The sequence below is a fragment of the Tauraco erythrolophus genome, chromosome 13 (assembly GCF_009769465.1).
Source record: "Tauraco erythrolophus isolate bTauEry1 chromosome 13, bTauEry1.pri, whole genome shotgun sequence".
Taxonomy (NCBI): Eukaryota; Metazoa; Chordata; class Aves; order Musophagiformes; family Musophagidae; genus Tauraco; species Tauraco erythrolophus.
In genome coordinates this window covers 7,221,121-7,242,036 of record NC_141477.1, presented here as the reverse complement: position 1 = coordinate 7,242,036, position 20,916 = coordinate 7,221,121, and the positions used below count along the sequence as shown (strand labels likewise).

The window sequence follows — 20,916 nt, the reverse complement described above, 5'->3', positions numbered from 1 at the left end:
TGGACTAAGGAAATATCTTTCCATTAGGCTGCAAAAAAAAGGTATTGAGCACATATGAATGCAACAGCAGCTGTGTCTAGATGGAGGGTTTGGACAGTGTTGGCATCGAAGTGCCACTTTTTGCAAAGCAGAAGATGTAGGGAGAAAAATGGATAAGTGGAGAGCGAGCACCCCATCTTCAGCTGGGGCTGCTGTAAGATGAAGTATTATTGCACCCACAGTGCCTTAAACCTCCCCATGCAAACACGCTGAGTGAGACAGAAGAGAGCTCTGGATGCTGGGGAGCAGATCGGAAGCGTGCATGGGGTGTGACCCATCATGGCCAGGAAGACCCAAAAGAAACAAGGATTTGCCAGAGGTCCTATTGGGAGACTCTCCCCGGGAGGAAGTGAACATGGGTGGGAAGTTAGGTGAGGGATGGTCACCAGCCACAGCTCGGTGTTTTGTGGCAAAAGTGACTTTACTCCCGCAGCCGGGCTCTGCCACAGCCTGCCATACTGTGTCCACGCCCCTGGACATGACACAATGGCTCAGGACAGGACAGGTTTACTCTTTTTTTCCCAAAAAAAAACATGGTTTCAAAATTAGAACCACATTTATCAGATAGGCTTCAAATCCAGGGCAACGATGGAAGAGGAAGCATCTATCACCAGGCAGAAAAAGAAGAGGAGGGGGAAACAAAAGAAAGAAAGAAAATGAGGACAAAGTAACGTGCTCAGAGGTGGTTTGGTTTCAATCCACGCCGTAAAACTCATCCATCTCAAAGCGCTCCTGGTGGAGCCCAGTGTGTGTCTTTGATGCTGCACGTCACGCCAGCAGGTCTGCGGCGTTTTGATGTTTTGTGTCAAACAGAGGCCTTATTAAAAAGCTCTCTTGGCATGATCTAGCCAAAGAGGAGCCTTTCGTCTTTCCCCGCGTGCCGGCTGTGCTCGTTTCAACACACTTGATCTTCTCTTTCAGGCAGAGGATTAATGGAGGACACCTGGGCTTTGCAGGTGACCAAGGGCCTTTGCTAGAAAAACATGCATCCCATAAAGGCATGAAATCAGTCCAGCCGATTGATGATGGTCTCACAGCATCCCACGGAGGTGGCCACCCATTTGCCCCTACTCTTTAAGTCAAGAATTCCTCCTTAACGCTTTCCTGTTTCTAGAGTGCTGGAAAAGTGACATTAGGTAAAACGGGCAATGCTCTAGTTTAAGGACTCCAAGCTTTTTCCCTGATGGAGGAAAGGGGTTCAGAGGGCAGGGGGGTCTAGTGAAGGCGGCATCAGGCTGGGGAAAAGGAAATTTGGGATTTATTCACTTCACTGGCCTGCGTCTTGAGCAGCTGAGTTCCCCTCACTGCATCCAGCCTCATTTCCTCAGTTTTTCACATTAGTCACTCCCTGAATCGGAGCCACTTGTACTGTTTGCATGACACCTGCTGCAATTCACCACAGCCAATATTCATTAATTCATCATCAAAATTTTGTGTTAAAACACAAACGTTCCATCGCTTTACACAGTCAGATCACTGAATTTAATATTCCCACATAACTTAGCACGTCCCTGGTTTAAAATACATGGACGTTGCTTTGGAATACTTTTTAACTCTGATACATAACAGGCCTGTCAAAGATGAAAGTTTTAATGTCATAATTGAAAGCTAACGTTGTGCCACATCCCATTACCACGATCAAGGCAAAACACTCAGTGACTTCAGTTCAGCCAGAATTCGTACCTTTATGGGCATTAATTATTCCACAAATGGGATTTAAGGAAGACATTCTGAAGGAATCAAAGGGAATTAAGCATCCAGCTCGTTTCTGTTCATGAGATCTGAGCTCCTCATTTCTCCAAGCTCCTTTGCAAACATCAGTCTAACTTTATGTCAGTTCCAGCTCAAGACAGTTATGGAGACTGCCACAGAGAATAGGTACGCTAATAAATTTATAAACCTTGCCCTTTTTCCGCTTTAGTACTAATTCACCCCAGCCCAGTAGGATGCTAGTAAAGGAGAACTGGAAGTATGAACTGTTTACAGCTCTCTTTTTTCACTGAATAGGAAGTGAAAATAAATACCAAGCAACCAGTTTCGTTCTTCACACAGGTATGGGAAGCTAGACACAAAAATGGAAAGATAATAAACCATCTCTCATACATTTGGCGTTATACAACAACTTTGTATCAGCCAGCAAAGTTTCTCAAAAGCATCCTTAGCCTTACTCTTCTTGCCTCAAAACAAAATTATCATCTGAAAATACCATAAACTTAAAATATTTTACCATGTTTAGGAGAGAATAATGGTGATTTTGACCTCGGTGGATTTTCTGGCCGAGGGGCTACTAACTGGACGGGCCGTACGTGTTTATCCAACAGCTTCTTGAAGCAAGACTGTCGATTCTCAAACATGCTTCGAACGTTTTCGAGCTTGACCTGCACTGACTGTATCTGGCACTGTAGAGAGTGAAAAAGACTCCCGTGATCAAATAACTACCATTATTTTGCACTTTAACCCAAAACTGAGGACTATAAAGCTGACAACACCACAACAAAGTCCGATCTTGCTTTTTAGTTGTGTAACAAGGAACCAGAGGGGTTGCTTACCTTCAGTTCAGATGTTAAGACTGACTCAAAATCGTAGTGTAGGGCTTGGGGATCATAGTTTAAGTAGGCTGAAGAGCTTTCAAGAAATCTTTCTATGTCCTGGAGAGCTTTCTGAGCGCCTTCTTTAGACTGGCACTTATCCATCTGCTGGTTGGCGAGCAGGTAGGCACCTTCATCACAGCACTGCAGAGCCTGGTAACAGCACGGGGCAAACACAGGCAGCGAGACCATCAGCAGCACCCCTACTATATCAAGGTTCCTGTGAGGAACATCCTTTACCATGTCTGTATTTTCAACATGGAGATAATTAGTACTCCTAAAGTGCTCAGCAGCTATTTTGCATTTTGATTAGAAAGTAGAAAGGCCACATTTTTTTCTGGAGGGTGACTGCAGTCCTCGACATGCCCAGCCAAGTTGTGCTCCCACTTGTACCTGGATAAAACCAGTGCTATAACTGACACAGAAGCACTATTTAGTGCATAGTTGAACGGAACGATAAGCAAATCTTTATTTATCCAACTTGGAAAGCTGAAGGGAGCACTACGGAGTTGACAACAACACAGGTGGGTTTCTTCAGATAAACACCTGGCTCAGTGCAGACCTGAACCGCAGGGAACGATCACGGTAATTGCATTCGTGTTTTTAAAAAAATAAGGATTTTAAATCGCAGTCTAAAGGTCTACATTTAATGTGCCCAGGTAATGGCTGAACGCTGGGCTGGGGTTCAGCTGGCACTCACACACTGTGATGGGCACAGGCGTGAGAAGATGCTGCAGCCAAGAACGACAGAGGACCTCCAACGTGATGGGCTGTGAACGGGAAGGGAGAGCGTGGAGAGCAGGACCAGGGTGTGCTCCAGCAGAGTCCATGGGCTAGACCGCTAGTACCAACCAGGACTGCAAGGAGCCCAGGAGAGGACACTGCCCTTCAGCTGAGAGGCTGCCGAGGAATCGTCCGTCCCCGCAGACTAACGCAGTATTGAAGTGGAGCACACAGAGAAAAAAAAAGTTCCCTAGTCCCCCAAAACAGTGAAATGGAACAGGGTCAAACTTCACTGCTTCTCTTAATAGACCTCAAGCATATGATAGTCGTGTGCCTTCTGGCCTAATTAGCGTGAATTTCCCTAAATGAATCTTTGATGCTGATGAAGATATCAAAGAGCGTTGGAGCCACACGACTCCACTTCCATGCTAGCACACAGCAGCTGCGCCTATCTACCAATCTGTCACCTTGTTTTACAGTCCGCTATGTTCATTCTTAACAAATCACTAAGAAAAACGGGCTGGAGTTTATCTGAAAGCACCACCTCTATTGCACCGGGTATGAGAACCTCGAAAGATAATTAATACATGGATGCGGCATGAAAGCATGAACAACAGCAGCAGCTGAACTTTGGTGTTCTGAATTGCCCTCTGGAGATGCCCACCTCTTTCTGCTGACTATTCACAGCACCAGCAGACATCTGCTTGCTAACTTAACCAGCTAAGTGAGGGGTGAAGCACTCCTCCCGTCTCTGAGGAACACTTTCCTACCATGAGCTGCTGAAACAAAGCTGCAGATTTCAGATGCTTCCAAGCTAAGAAGTGGATAGGCTAACACCACGGAAAAGCTAACTATCGACTTCTCAGGGCACCGTGTCTCTGATCTCTACCTGCTGAAGGCGGGTATGAAGATCCAAGGTCTTCTGCAGGCGCATCTGCTTCCTTTTGATCTCGTCAGACAAGACATCGGAATGGTGCCGCAGCTCGTTGCATTGCTGGCAGATTAAGTTGAGTGCGTAGTGATGATTTGCTGCGAGCTGGTGTCCGTGTAGTATCACCACCTGAGCCTTCCCTATGAGGTCCTTCAGCGAAAGGAAGAGAACGGATCGCACGCTTAACGAAACAACGCCAAAATATCTACGTATAACAACATGCACTTTCTTGTCTTACCAGATTTCAGGTGCACATGGAGATGACTGCCATTAGGAGTAGCCAGAACGGGTGGCTTACGCAGGATAAAATGGCACCTATCATCTGGGAAAAAAAACTTTTGCTATCCAAAAGGAGGATGAAGAAGAAACCAGTATTTGACCAAACTATCAATGCTGTGAATGGCTGCTGACAAGGTATTGCTGCCGCCTCCAGGAACTGCACTCTAGCCAAAAAGTCGCAGCTGATGTCCAGTTTAGGCACGCGATGCTCACAAGCATGAAAGGGAATTTGAGCAGTTAAAGTTTATGGTGAAAACAAACGAGGCTCTGTGCAGCAAAGCTTGATGCAAAGAATATGCTGACTTGTCTGCACGTCTTGGTCAGCGTAATGGTTATGTCTTCTCCAGGGCTGGCTTTCAGCTGGGACTGCTTCCCTGTCGCACCCTGCCTGCCTGGCCTTTTATTCCGCCTCCCCCTCCCCATAAACATTTCTTCCAAGTGGCCAAAAAGCCTTAGACCTTTCCCCTAGGACTCTTATTTTCAAAAACACCTCTGGGGGTTGTGTCCAGATCCCTCGGGATTTCTCCACTGACCCTGCCCCACTCACCAAGCACATCCCTTTACAGAAGTCACATCCTTAGGTGGGTTCCCATGAATCATCTCTCTTCACTCTTCTGCCACTACCTCTCTTAGTCTTCATCCATATGTTACGTTCAAATCACAGACATGTCAAGATAGCAACTTCTTTGCCTCTCCATGTGCCTGGTAACAAGTCTCTGCCTATTAGCACTGCTAAAGCACTTAACATATAAATAATTCTTCTTCCAGCTCATTAACTCCCACGCCTCCCCTATGTTCAGACATTTATCTGTTCTGGATTTTCATGGTGGCTCAGCAATTTATTTTAACTGTGATAATTAAATACCCTATTCCTGGCTTTCAGAGTGATCACAGCATTACTGTGCAGAGCAAAGACATGAAATCAATCCTTTCGTGCGGCCACTTACCAATGAATTAAACCAGAATCAGGTAATTTCAGAAAACACCTCCTACCCCAAATACAGAATGTGCCTCTTTTGTTTCATTTAGTGCCTCTTTCTGTGAAAGATTATCTCACCTGAGCCATACCATCGAAATGACCCAAGTCCTTGAGCCTCTGTTTCACTTGGGGGACACTGTCGCCAGTGTCGGGCAGCTCTGCTTGCTGACCCATTAAAAATTCAATGGCATTCTTGACCTAGACACAAAGAAGAAGACTGCTACAAAAGGATACAAAGCACAGGCAGAAAAATCATTCTCGGACTCAAATTAATCACACTTTAGCTAAGACTCCTAAATCCAATTATAAAACTAGTGTCCAAGAACTAATTTCTAAATTCAAAGATGCTTCTATCAGCGAAATCTATGCGACTGCAGGGCAGTGATACCTAAATTAGCCCTGAATGAGGAAGCACAGTGGTCTCCCCAAGCCAGTTAGCCCTGCCAGAGTCAAGGAACGGCAGCATAAATTTAACACTCTCAAAATAAAAAGCCTAAAAACTTCTCTCCTCTCCCCTCCTTTTCGTCTCCAACTCCTCCTGCCAACAGAAGTGCACCTGATCATACCTCTTGAAAACTTTGCTCAAACTTCAACAGTTGTAAATATTGCTCCATTTTCAACTGATGTTTTTCCCAGAAGCCATCAAAAGCAGTCTCCATCTCACGCAGCTGACCAAGTAACCTTGAGCACAGAAAAAGGATAGGATTGGAACAATTTTCAAATAGAGGACAAGCAGAGATGGACAAGCCCTAGAGATTACTTCTTCAGGACTTCTGGACCCAAGCTCTCAGAAGAAGTCAACAGATGTGTATATATGACTGGTGAAGATGGCAGAATTTTAATGAAATTATCACTGCGGAAGACGGAACCTGTGTGAAGCAGTTGTTGCTCTCTCCGTTTATCCGAATAATACCTGAGAGCCTGGCATGGGAGAAATCTGCATCTGCTCCACAGCCTCATCGTACCAGTAGGAAAAAAAAAATTAGAGTAGGTCAAAGTCATTTGATAGAAGTCACCCAGCAATTTGATGGGTCTGGAGAAAAACTCTCGCATCTTGTCTTTACTTGTTTGATACGTGACAACACATCTACACTTAAATAGCTTGAGTGTTTCCACTCAAAAATCAGGCAAATTAGGAACACCACACTCACCGATTCACAGTCTCCCAGTCCCCAGGCCTCTCATGGTGTTGGTTCTGACTGCATTCCCCGGAGTCAGGCTCTTCAAAGCTGCTCAAAAGCAAGTTTCCCTCTTTTGTGACTGCCGTAATATCTTCCTGTATAATGCAAAACATTTCTGATTCAGGCTACTTTTTGTGAAGGAAGGAGAAGTAATTTCATATTTCTCCTGCCTTAGTTTCCCTGTATGAAAAGAAGCACCGTTACCTATCAGACCAAAGGACTTCCACAAGATGTTTTAGCCCCTGGAGCTGGAGGAGGCTGAACCATGGACTGGTCACCATGGGTATAAACTGGCACGCCTGAAAACATCAGGACAAGAAATGATTCAAGAGGCAGGAGGACAGCCCTACCACAGGTCTCTCTTGGTGAGCGGGTGGGTTTGTACTAGATATCTATCTACAAGTTCATATATTCAAGAAAGTATTTATGTAGCTTGGAGCCTGTGCTTCTCCATTAAGGTCATCAAAGGAAGAGGATCCCATAGTGGTGCTATGCTGGGACTGAAAGCTAGCTGAGACCTCTTGGTGCGTTCAATAGCATCGGCTGAGGTGCTTCGTCCTGTGTTGGGTTCAGCCCCAAAGCCAACAGGTGCATTAAGTCAGCTATTTTCACAAAAAAGAGATCAAATGCAGAGGTGAGAAGGAAGGAGAAAACGGATGTGGCTGATGAACCAAGTTGTAAGCAGCCCTGAAGGCAAGACCTCTGCATGGCTCCACTGGAGAGCCAACTCCTGGAGCAGTAAAAGCCCATCCTAGGAGACAGCCAGATTGCTATTGCAAGAGAAACAACAGCAACACCACTTTAGGGAGAAGATTCAGAAAGCACAGCCTTGCTTAACTGTCTGCCTGCCCCAGACTGCGCACAGCAACCTAAACACAACAGCATCTCCAGGGCAGCAGCCCAGGAGCAGAAGGACACAACGGCAGGAGCTTCTCTCTTGCACCCAAAGTGTCCGCTGCCCATTTGCATCCCTGACACTAAAACATCACAGAAGGTGACCGCAAGGCAAAAACCCTGATTCCTTTAGGTACTACCACATCCAGAAGACTCAAAAGGGAAGAGGAATTATGCAGCATGCTTTAGACCACAGGTGGCTGCTGTTTCATCCTCTTACATCTCCTTCTCCAGAGCCTCACGGTCTCCTTTTGATTCAAAGCCTTTCACTATACGTACGACAAAGTAGCCCGACTGTCAAACAGATGTTCACTCGATTTTTTCCCATTCAATATATCAAAGAGGTTAATTGCTTAGTTACTGTGCTTAATTAATTTCTGTCATTTTTTCATTGTGTTTGCAACCAGCTTTTGTTCAGTATCACGGCTACATAAATTATTCCGATCAACTCATTATTTCAGGAATCAGCTGTACCCAATGTTGGGGTTGTCATGAGAGAGACAAGGATCCCATGTCTTGCTGTCACCACAATCTGTGCACAGTTTCTCATCAGCTTTCATCTTTCATGGTCTTGGAAGGAACAAAAGAAAAAAGCCAACGAGCTTCATTTCAGTCAAAAGCCAACGAGTGGTTTTGATATTTGAAATTAATAGACAAGGCATTAAAAGCAACAGATGCCTGGTACTGAGCGCTGCTGTGCTTTACATGCAAATGAAAACACATGGCATGGTTTATTTCTCCACAGAGGAAAGTCTGTATTACTGACAGATACAGGACTACATTGCACAACTGATATTTGCTCCCTACGCTTTGTTTATAGTCCTAAGCATGAAATTTAAGTCCATCAGTCATACAGCAACATACATGCAGCTGCTGTTTCATACTATAGCTCTCTTCATTTTCAAAGAAGAAATAAAGGAATGTTGGCAGTATCTATAATGATACTTTCTATACATATGCACATACATTTATGCCTACGCATAGCACACTTCAGATATCGTTCTGCATATTTCTTACAAGCAGCCTTCTAGGAACTCACTGTTACATGAATGACAAATGACTGTAAATGAAAATGAATACGTTTCTTTGACTTACATAAACGAACGCTGCCATAAAGCAAAGGACCTCATTCTTCAGCTGCACAGCATGGCTATTAACACGGGAATCGTTTCTGAAGTGAAGGTTTGGGGACAGGACTGTGCTTTCCCCAGAAAGATGCATGAGCAGCAAAGACAACAGCTTGATAATAGCAGTAGCTGGCTGCACTAAAGCTACCACTAAATCTTATAATAATATTAATTGCAATCACAAATAGTTGAAAATAAACCTTAAAATATTAAAGAAACAGATGTTGTTAAAGATGAAACATGAATCATAGAATTATAGAATGGTTTGGGTTGGAAGAGACCTTAAAGATCATCTAGTTCCAAGCCCCCTGCCACGGGCAGGGACACCTTCCACATGACCACATAGCTCAAAGCCACATCCAACCTGGCCTTGAACACTTCCAGGGATGGGGCAGCCACAACTCCTCTGGGCAACCTGTTCCAGTGTTTCACCACCCTCATCATAAAAAATTTCTTCCTTATATCTAATCTAAATCTCCCCTCTTTCAGTTTAAAGCCATTGCCCCTTGTCCTATCACTACACACTCTTGTAATGATAGGACAAGGGGCAATGGCTTTAAACTGAAAGAGGGGAGATTTAAGGCTCACATCATGAATGCTCTGTACCATGTGCTCCCAAGAAATATCCACCTTACATGCTCTCCAGCACAGGTCCCCAAGTACCCCCTGCAGAAGCCACATCAGGCGGAGGGACCTGGGGACAAACCATCCCTCCAGACCTGCTGATGTTCTTTGCGAGTATCTTCTTCCAGCCATGGGATGAGGAAGCAGCGAGAACCCCACTCGGGGCACAAACCCCCAGGTGACGAAGCCTCCCACCCCCCTCCTGCCAGCAAGACGTGCAAAGCCCACGGGAGGAGCACGCTACAGGCTCCAACTCCTGCAGCCAGCAAGGAGGCGGCAGCTGAGACAGTTTGCTGGATGCTGGCAGAGGAATTCACTTGGGTGGATGGCAAATGTAAGGGTAACATATAGAAATAGTCACGCCGTGTTTTATTTTGTCTGACAACACGTACGCATGCATGGGAGGGAAGGAGGAGTGGGCACCAAACAAACAGGCAGTCAAACCCCAGAAGTCCCATCTTTCTGAGCAAACAGGGGCTGGAAACACATGGCAGATTTGCTGCTGAGACATACCTTGAGCTGATAGTACTTTTCTGTGCGCAGGGCCAGGATGCGCTCGATTGAATACATGTCATCTGGTAGCTCGGTCTCTGCCAGCTCTGTGCCAAAGGACTGTAACATCTGTGCAATTTCCTTCACAGTTAGTGCAAAACTCTCTATTGCCTGGTGGGAAACGATAATTGCAATCAGGTTGGGATTCCGGGCATTCCTGCAGCTCATTAAGAGTATGGGAAGAGCTGAGATCTGCAGACGAGCCCAATTCCTGTAACTCCTCTTCTATTATCATTCTCCTCTGGTTAACCCACACTGGGTTAACCAGAGGAGAATGGCTTTGGACATGTATTTGGCTTCTTGGCGATGATGTTTCCAGCTTCGCAAGCCTGAACGGCAGGTTACAGGGCAGTCTGGCACCACGGCCACCTCATCCACAGCTTCACCAAGAGGACAAGGGAGGGAGCTAAGTAGCGTGCCAGAAACAAACTGGAGACAGTGGGATGGAAATGAGTGTTGCTGGTACCTTCCCAGCACATCCCAGAAGGCCACTGGAAGCTCTGGATGCCACATGGCTTCCACAGGGCAAGGTGGGGCTCTCCCAGCCCCGCTCTTTGCTCCGATCTTCCCATCGGTTGCAGAAGCGAAGAGCACGAAGTCCCTTCCGCGAGGAGCTGCCGGTCTCCTGCTCAGCTGGTAGCGAGTCACCCCAAAAGCAGAGGGGACAGCCTTGCCGAGGCTTGAAACCTTGTCCCTTGGAGGACACACCAACAGCTCCAGCTCTGCTCTTGGAAATGGGGTAATAAACTCAAATGTAACTGATTGCATTAACATTTTCTTTAAACAGCGGAAATTTCAAGAAAAGTTTTATGAGCATATTACAAGGGCGTTTTGAGAGAGGGTTTTCATATGGACACTTATCTACCATATGCAGGCATGGTCTAGAAGCTCCTCTTTTTCTTAGATTAACCCTAACACATTTTGTCACTTTTGTCTCCAAGTGCGAGAGCTACGCCATTATCGCTTTAACACATCATGCAAAAGAACAAAACTAAGACCCAAAAATTTAAAAAATTCATTAACTTGGCAGCACATCAGCGTAAACTGGCACAAAGTTAACGGCACAAGCAACAGCTTGAGTTATTCCAGCTAAAATGTCTTGTGCTTTTGTCTTCATACTGAGATCCACATCTGCTGGTGTGAATGACGTTGCAGGACAAGGGGCACTAGGATGTCTGGTATGTTCTTCATTAGTGCTTCAATTTGTTGGAAAGGTAACTGGGAATCCAATCTGTCGTTAATCTGGGAGACAAAGTCCCAGTGAAAACTAAGAGTGTACAGGAAGCATAGAAACACATGGCAAAGCACAGCTTGAGGAATTAAATGCCTGATCCCTGGCAATATTAAAGGAAAATTCTTGCAAAGAAAAAAAATAAAAGGAAATTTTCTGAATTCTCTGCATTTGGTCGGTGTGCAGAGAGCAGTCTCATCACCTTGGCTCCCAAACACATTTGTGATATTAATCACATGAAACAATCAGTATTTAAAAAAAAAAAAAAGCTTATTTTGTATCTATCATTAAGGGAATTTTAATAAAGGCTTAAGAAGACAGATCTTTCGGGACCAGTTTTAGAAGGAGCCTGAGGGAATTAATCATCCAATTCCCTTTTAAACCCATCAAGTGCCTAATGTCACTTGAGTCCTTTGTAAATCTCATCGAGGAAAGGTAGCTGGCTTCAGGGGTTACTTTCAGCTACCCATTGCTCATTGCTTTACAGAAAACCTTTCTCGATCGATCCCAAACATCCAAGACCCCAGTGCTCAGCCCCGGTACGTACAGTCCTAAAGATGACCCACTCGCTGTGGCAGTACTCCAGGGTGCCTCCAAACTCCGGGGTCAACTGCTGCTCATCAATGTACGTCAGCAGGTCGCTAACCGAGCTCAGCATAACAACCTACAAACAAGGCAGCACCATCAGTCGGCTGATCATCACCTCTACCCAAGTCATACACAGATTGAGCCTACAAATCTTTTATGTATCTAAAACCTGGGTTTGTTCTAAACATTGTTCTACAGCATGGCTTTCGTCTTATGCTTATGGCTTAACATGACTTTTATATGATGTGTTCGACCATTTTTGTAAACCAACCCTGATCTCCCAGGTGCTTTCTTCCTTAACTGCAAAGTGAGATGCTGCAGTATCTGACTGCAGAACAGAGCTGAAAGCAAAGGTAATGCAGGTTTTTGCAAGGGATGACCAGTAATCTGGAAAAAAAAATACACCTTTTAATAAGTTATGAAGCATTGGCCTATTTCACATAAATATATACTCATGAGGTTTTGTGCGTCTTGATCTGTCCTGAGATAAGTCATGATTTTTCTAAACTGTGCAAATGACAATCATTTTATAGTGAAAAATGAAACGTTTGTGAAAATCGTATTGTTTCCTAAAGGAAAACATTGGTTTGTTTTGTGGGTTTGTAATTGTGTCAACCTTAGATTCCATAAATGTACTTTTCTTCTCTTAATTATTCTCACTATGTCCTATAATCAAGGTGGCTTTAGAAGTCTTGGAAATTTTGACTTGAGAATATAAAAGCATTTCAGTTGCTGTTTTAGAAACAAATACCAACACGATGTTAGTATGGAGATCACACTGACATGAAAATGCCAATTACAGGTAGAATTCATAGCAAAAGCTTCACTAGACACGTCTTTTGACTTTTCAGACATTAAACAAATTCCTGAGCATGGTTTTATTTCCCACTGAGGCACCCAGCCATACAGGACATGAAGACAGGCTGAGAAGCCCACCACCCACCACCATGGACATGCTCTGTGGGGAGCAAACTGTGCACAAGGGAGCTGAAAAATTCTACAGGAGAGATTTGGTGGAGAGAGACTTGGTGGAAACAGGGCATCACTGGCAGAGACACTCCAGTTACTCTTCACACAGATGCCTGCAGAGTGGGACACTGCCACCCTCCCGACCCGAGGAGCGTGGGCAGCCTCCGATCACGCACAGGCAAAACACCCCTGCACGCTCGTACCGGTAACTTGAGTAGAAAATCCTCCTGACTGAACCGAAATCCAATGTCAGTGAAGGTGCGCTGGAAAAACCCCGTGGGACGAAGAACCATCACTAAGTGCAGGTTTCCTGGGAAAGATGCCTGAAAAGAAACAGAGATGACATTCAAGCTGACATGGTGGGTCTAACAACAGCTTTCAAACACCTTGAAGAGGGGAAATCGTTCAGATCTTACTATTTTTTTCTGATTGTCCCTGATAGCCTTTTCTTATTTTCAAAACAGGAGGGAGTCACTGTTTAGAGATACGGGATGCATACAGAATTATAGAATGGTTTGGGTTGGAAGAGACCTTAAAGATCATCTAGTTCCAAACTCCCTGCCATGGGCAGGGACACCTTCCAATGACCACATTGCTCAAAGCCTCATCCAACCTGGCCTTGAACAATTCCAGGGATGAGGCAGCCACAACTTCTCTGGACAACCTATTTCAATGCCTCACCGCCCTCAGAGTAAAGAATTTCTTCCTTAGATCTAATCTAAATCTGCCCTCTTTCAGTTTAAAGCCATTGCCCTTTGTCCTATCACTACACGCCCTTGTAAAAAGACCCTCTCCAGCTTTCTTGTATCCCTCCTTTAGGTACTGGAAAGCAGCTAGAAGGTCTCCCTGGAGCCTTCTCTTCTCCAGGCTGAACAGCCCCAACTCTCTCAGCCTGTCTCCATAGCAGAGGTGTTCCAGCCCTCGGATCATCTTCATGGCCTCCTCTGGACCCGCTCCTACAGCTCCATGTCCTTCTGTTGGAGGCCCCAAGCTGAATGCAGCACTGCAGGGGGGGTCTCATGAGAGCAGAGCAGAGGGGCAGAATCACCTCCCTCGACCTGCTGCCCACGCTGCTTTGGAAGCAGCCCAGGATATTGTTGTCTTTCTGGGCTGCCAGCGCACACTCCCGGCGCATGTTGAGCTTCTCATCAACCAACACCCCAAGTTCTTCTCCTCAGAACTGCTCTCAATCCATCAATATGCAGGAAGATTGTCCAGTCCCACTTCCCTTTGCAATAGGCAGGAGTTCAGCCATGCACCTTGGAGGGCAACTATTACAGAATTTAACACAATATGTAGCATTCAGCATTATAACCTGGGAGTGAAATTACAACTTAGCAGGGAACAGAGGGCTGGAACATCGAAGGGAACGACAGACAGATTGGGGAAAAAAAATTTACTGCCAAATTCACTAATCATCCTATAACTCTATCAAGCACACTCTTCTTGTCCCTGGTAATTACCAGGCAACATTTAATTTGTGGCAAGAATTTGGTATTTCCTGTCTACGCTGCTGGAACCTTTTTTCAAGCATATGGTTGGCAGGTGCGGTTTTAAATAGATCTGTGAAAAGGGTGCTTGAGAATGAAAAAGAATTTTTAAGGATGTAGGAGTCATATCATTAAATTATGGATAAGCGTATGATGCAAAGAATCAAGTTAATTAAGACATATGATTTTCTCTGAGATCCTGCAAGGCCAGATTACATTTCTCCATATATTCCTCCTTATATTATCCTTCTCCCTTATCCTCTAAGAAAGATGATAGCAGTTATCTATACCAAGGGTGAAAGTAATGAACGTGTTTAGGTATTTTGCACTGCAGAGCATTTAATCTATGCCTTGAAAACAAAGATTATGCCCATAAACATGCATTAGTGCTGTTCGAAAAAGCTCTGATTTGCAGCTGTGATCCGACATCCATGATCTGCATTGTAACTCGTTTGCTACGTTTTCTTGTGTAGGAAAGGTCAGGTTGTGGCTTCCATCACCCACAACTCCACTAAGAAAGGGACACTGACTTTTAGGATCAAATAAGCCACACAAATCCAATACATTGATCTGCTGTTATTTTAAGTAGGAGCCGGGGGGGGTGTGGGGAGGGGAAGAAATTAACATGAATGAAGTGCCAAATTCATATCCTTCGAAAGTCAACAAGAACAGTGCCAGGGACAAAAATCTGGCATTAGAAACAAGAGCAAACCATGAAATGATGGAGAAGTTTGTGGTGGCTCCAGGCTGTACCTCCATCACACAGCACCTGGTTAGCACACAACGTCTCCAAAACGGCCACCAGCCCCAGGCACACAGCGACGGCTACTGCCATGGGAGACCTAAGGAGCCAACTTCCAACCCCATCAAACCATCAAACCGACAGATGGGCCAAAGCTCTAAACCTGACCACGGAGTCACCAGACCTTCGCAGCTCGGAGACAGTCTTGCCCAAGAAAGAGTGGGTGAGAGGTTGCAGGAGACTCAGGTTTGGCTCCCTGCTTCAATGCCTCTTTAATTATCTCTACAAGGAATATCAGCATTCCTGCAAGACATCCACAGGCAGGTCCTCCAACAGCCCAACTACTGGATGCAGCTCTGAAGAGAAGTGCTTCTCCTCGGAGACCTTGCTCAACTCAGGATTTTTAACTTGAGCTTCTCAAATTACTAGAAAGAAAATCATCCACAGGCTACTGGATATCTTCAAGGAGTTGGAGCGGTTCCTCACTTTGAGACTGAGAAGAATCTCTGCCTGAGATGCAGAAAACCACTGAGGAAAGCACCACCAGAACTGGCACAGGCTTGTAGACATTTTGAATGAACTGAAAATTTACAGCATTAATATTTTACCGGAAAGCCTCTGGCAAGCTCAACACCTATCCTCCAGCGTGTCCCAGAGAAGCTGGCTGTCTCTCCCATCTCACCATGCTGGCTCTCCGTTGGACCCAATAAACCTTGCCATTGCTCTTTCCAAGCCTGTTGGCTGGCCTGGATGGTCCTTGACACTCTTCATCTCCAGCACGTCCCACGGCACTAGGACATCCCAGGAAGAGATGTGTCAGTCTGCATTCACAGCAATGTCATGCCCGTCCCTGCAAAGCTGTGAGTCCACCATGTGTCATTCCCTCATGCCCACCCTCATGTCCCTGTTTGCCTCATTTTACATCCTGGCCATTTTCCAGTGGGCACTTCTCTGCAGACAGGACAACAGTAGCATCCCCCAACAAGGTTTTAAAGATATCACCAAGGAGCCATCACGAGTTTCAAACCTCAAAGGACAGGATGCTTTTGCTCCAAGACAGGCCCTGCACTCTGGTGTTGATGGCTCAAACTGACCTGAACCAAAGCCTTGTGAAGCCAATGGTTTTACAATGCTTTAAAGGAGCTTGGAGGATGCAATTTTAGGTCCTTCTGCATTGCTATGAGTCCATTGGAGGTGAATCCAATGGTGAAGTCCCACAGAGTTTGGGGAAAGTCACCATTTCCAGCTCAGAAACACAACAGTGTGTTCAGGTCTCTGAAATTTAGGCTCCTACCTTGACCCTCTCCTGAAAAATGCATCAGGAACATCTTTGAGAAGAACCAACCAGAGATACATCCTCCCTTGTTCTTATCTCATTATCCCCCTCCATCCCCTGTCCCCTTTAACCCTTTTTGGCACTTCAAGCAGAGGTGAGTCTGCTTTGCCCTCTCCTACTCCTTCAAGTCCTTTTTGACACGCACCCTTTGTGCGCAGAGCAGACTCCCCAGAGGAAGTGTCTGGGTGTCCAAATCATATCACCCCACAGGAACCTGCAGACTTTGAATGTCTACTCCTCTGAGCCCTTGGGCAGGAAACCCACAGCTCCAAGGAGATGGACCAGTGATCAGGAGGGGAGCAGAGCTGCCAGTCAAAACTACACTGCAATAGGTGTGAAACTCCTCTCGGAGAGCAAAGGTGCCTTTGGACAACTTTGGTTTCATGCATGCAGGTTGCCAACATGCTCCACACAACATACAAGTAGAGACCACAACCTGACACTCGCATCCTTCTGTCACATTGCCATGGCAGGCAAATTCTTCTCTGATACAACTTTATGTCCCATACACACACAACTGTATCCCTTTAGCTCCTTGATATGTTCCACTGCAGAGATAGCTGGATTTCCAGGACAGGTGATTTGATTTCCATTCAGTTTAGGAAGTGTTTGGGGATTTTTCAGCTGATCTTATACATCTAAGAACAAGGTCAGCAGTTCAGAGTCGCTAAAAAACTGAGAAACACGGCTTTGCAAATGATACCTAATATACTTTAAGCATGGGAAAAACAAACAAGCCAAAAAATCAGCTTGCAGAAAGACAGACACCAACCAAAACATGTCCTGTGCCCTCTTATGGACTTAAGAGAAAGGCTGAAATGTTAAATATATATATATTTTATATATTTATTTATATACTTTTATATATTTATATAAATGTATGTTAATATATATTTATATATTTATTATATATATATATATGAAAATATCAATAATTCCTCAGGGACAACATTCCTGAAGAGTCTGTATCTTTTATAATCACTGCTACAACTCCAGTTGTTCTAAGGGCTGAAGCGCAGAGGAGTTACCTGCAAACTGAACTCTAATGATGCTGAAGGTACTGCTGGAAAAAAAGCTTTTCCCCATAATACATTCAAGAAAGTAAAGACAAAAGGGCCCTTAATCTCGCCTTATGTTTTATCTTATTATTCATAACACCGCAAAGAATTTTGTGCATTTGACAAGCTTGTGTTTATGTAATAAAACACCTAAAAGGACCTTCTAAAGCCTCTGCCCTCTGCAGCGTTATCAGGAAAGACAGAAAACTATCGGCGCAATTCCACTAAATCAGGCAGTTGGCAACATTTCACCACTATTAATTACCTTGCTGACCAAAGACCATGCTCAGAACATTCCTCCCCTTCTGAGGACACAAATGCGTGTACCTTAAGGCCCCAGTTCAGCAACTTGTTTAAATGCACACTCAACTGTACCCACGGAGATAGCCCTGATATAATCAATATAGACAAACTGGCTAATAAAGCACAAGAAAGGGCACGCACTGAAAGCGTCACAGTTACTGCCTCCTTAGGGAATATCTCATCCTGATCCATTTAATCCGATTTTTCCTAATTTTAGGAATTCAGTTTTCAGAGAATATACTTCCCTGGAGCTCACTGGGACATTCATGAGGTTGGAAAACAATAAATGTACAGAAAAAGCATTATCTGCCAGTAAGTTTGTTTCTGAGCCATGGAGACTGAGACTGGTGGTCCTTAAACAGGTGCTGAAGCGAACGACTTTCTGCTGTCCCTTAAAGGGAAAGTCACACAACCAAACGCCAGGTCCTACTAATTTGAGCTTTTACTTCCCCCCAAGCAAAACCAAAACTCCGACTCGCTCTGCTACCTTTATTTTAGCCGCCTGCATAATTAACCCCCAAAGATGCTGTCAGCATCGCCGGTGCACGAATTCCACCCAGGGCCCCCTCTCCATGCGAGGCTTTCCCTGGCTGCAAGAGCCACCCATAGAGCCTTTCCCACGGCATGTCAGAGATGCGCTGCAAGCAGCACCGCAGCACAGCGATGCCCAACGCCCCCCAAAAAGAGCCTGGCTACTCCCGCGCGTAAGATAGTAGTAATAATAATACTCCCCGCGCTGCTCGATTAAAACCGCTTCGGCCAATATTCCCGCTCCCTCCATCCTCCCCCCAGTACACGGAAAAAAAAAAAAAGGCCTCCGGCCGCGGCGAACGCGCCCGCCCCCGTCCTTGGGCGCTGCAGCACGCCGGGCCCGGAGCCTTACCGCAGTCCCGCCGGCGCGCCGCCCGCCCCGCCGCGGGCTCGCCTCGGCCATCGCCCCGCCGGCCCGCGGCACGCACGGGATGGACGGGCACCCGCGGCGCTGCCCGCGCCCGGGGCAGGCAGGAGGGAGGGAGAGCGGGCAGCCCTGCCGGCTCCCGGCTGGCAGCCCCGCTCGCTCTCCTTCCGATGCCGGCTTCGGTTTTAAGGTGGAATGCCAAAAATCATTCCGCAGACGGGGCCGGCTCGTTCCTTCGAGGATCGGGCGCTCAGCTTCGAGCTTTCTCCCTTCCCTTTCCCCGCCCTGAGAGGCTCTCAGAGGCGCGTTTTTAAAGGCGTTTAGGATTTCGTAGGAGAAGTAAGGAAAGATGCTCCTGCCAAAACCTCAGGCTTGACCCTGGCAGCAGGGCCTCGCTGCCCAAAGCCGGCTGCACCGGCGCGAGCCTGCTTTGCCCATGCAATTAGAGACATACACAAAGAGTTAAACAAAAAGCTCTACAGTCTGATACAAAATTTTGCCAGATCAGATGCACAACCGCAGAGCTGCAATTGCACATACATATGCTGAAAAAATAGGACACTCCATGTATTTCAAATGGAGCTGATTTGCACTTCTTGATTCCAAAATTATACAAGGATCAGAAAAAAGATATTTTTTTTTTTATTGCAGCATGGGTTATGGTTTATGATTGGAAAGAAATCAAGATTTAATCTTTTGTGTTAGCTGCACAAAGGCAAGTCCAGTCAAACATCTCCTGGATAAAAAGACAGCCCTTTAGGGCCAGATCCTGTTTTTAAGGAAAGATCCTCAAGTCTAAATATTTAGTGGATGGAGGTTTCCTGCTTCTCATTCTTCTTTGCACAGAGCACCTCCACATCACCAACATAGACAGCCCTGATGCTACAGGCAAAGTCACTCCTCTACACAGACACACCACATGCAGGTACACGAATAGGGTGTATGCTCAAAGGTCACAAAATAATTAAATTTTCTTATTAAACACCAAACGAATGATATTTTTGTAGAAGCTACAAATTAGGGCAGGATTTTTTTCCACATTTGAAACTTCCAAACCATGCAAAGCAACTACATCATCCTTAAAGGATGCTCTTAGTACTAGCACCTGTCCAAACTCTGGCAGCAGAACTGGATTTTAATGATCACTTTAAAGAACTGTTTTTTAAATGCTGCTTCTTCTCTAATGGTTACCCTACTTGGAAATTCAGTTTACAAAACTCAGGAAAATCGGAACTCAAAATATCCACAGCGGTGTCTTACGCACACTGCAAAAAGGGAACCCTCTTCCTTCTACTGGATGCCTGTCAGCAAAATGCCATCAAAGCTAGACACTTGGAACTCCAAGTTCAGCTGGACCAGTACTAACTACTGAAAACAGCAGAAGATCTAACTCTGTCAGATCTAACCAGGATCAGGTAAGAGCTTTCTCTCTCACTACATACTGTTTGCTTCATTCTCTGCCAGATGGACCGATCCCTTTAACTTCAATGGTCATAAGCAGAAACAAAGGCAATAATAATATGCCCAGAATATCTTCATTAACATGGCATGGTCTGGTTGGGAAAGCCTTTATCAATTAGCTCCTACCGACCCATGCACCTATAAACACGACTTTTCTACACCTGCACGCACTACCGTAATACCATGCTCTGACTTCATACGACACCATGCAACGCCGGGTTGCAAAAAGCTTACTTTTAAGATACGTTCAGAATCTAGTGATGGGTAGCACATAAACACATGTAATATCTATTTAAAATACATGAATGCATACATACACATTTAAAACAGATTTTTCCACCCATGTCCACATACAAATGCTTGTGAAGCCTGTTTTAAGAACCTTACACTTTCAATCACCGATAATTAGGTAAAATATAGTCTCACTAATAACCAATGTGCCTAGAAAGAACGTCTATGAAGCCAAATTCTCCACCCATCAAAAGCACAGAACATGGCACAAAACACATCTGAACCACTACGAAGAAGTACAAAAACAAGCAAATGAAGCAGTTAATAGTCAAACAGCTCATTTACGCACTCAAATGGAGCACAGAGCTATGACTGAATTAATTATGGGGCTATAAAAAAAAAAAACACTACCTAGAGAAAAAGCACAAGCATCATTGCTCCTTATTCCCAGTGTTTTCTGAAAGTGATCCATACTGGGCATGATGACTTAGTACATTAAAAGAAATTAACATTAAAAGGACTTACCGCTATTTTTTGGAGAGTCATTTTGACCGATGTCCATGTGTCCAATCTTCTGTCCAGGATTAGGATAAATTTGGTGTCAGACTCATGTTGACTATGAAATAAGAAAATACCAAGTAATCACATAACATTTTGAGGGAATATGAATTTATTCACCCCCCAAAAAAACA

The 20,916-nt window shown here is 45.1% G+C and overlaps 1 protein-coding gene across 1 annotated transcript in view; it reads right to left on the bottom strand.

Annotated features, from left to right (window-relative positions):
* Positions 1 to 20,916, bottom strand: part of MCF2 (MCF.2 cell line derived transforming sequence) — a 62,721-nt gene that overhangs the window by 20,097 nt on the left and 21,708 nt on the right. The window contains exons 4-13 of the mRNA XM_086619957.1: positions 20,750 to 20,840; positions 12,909 to 13,028; positions 11,696 to 11,812; positions 9,879 to 10,028; positions 6,691 to 6,815; positions 6,106 to 6,220; positions 5,618 to 5,737; positions 4,240 to 4,431; positions 2,589 to 2,780; positions 2,267 to 2,438 (exon numbers count right to left, since the gene is read on the bottom strand). Coding sequence (XP_086476083.1) covers positions 2,267 to 2,438; positions 2,589 to 2,780; positions 4,240 to 4,431; positions 5,618 to 5,737; positions 6,106 to 6,220; positions 6,691 to 6,815; positions 9,879 to 10,028; positions 11,696 to 11,812; positions 12,909 to 13,028; positions 20,750 to 20,840 — 1,394 coding nt within the window. The remainder of the gene's footprint in view (positions 1 to 2,266; positions 2,439 to 2,588; positions 2,781 to 4,239; positions 4,432 to 5,617; positions 5,738 to 6,105; positions 6,221 to 6,690; positions 6,816 to 9,878; positions 10,029 to 11,695; positions 11,813 to 12,908; positions 13,029 to 20,749; positions 20,841 to 20,916) is intronic.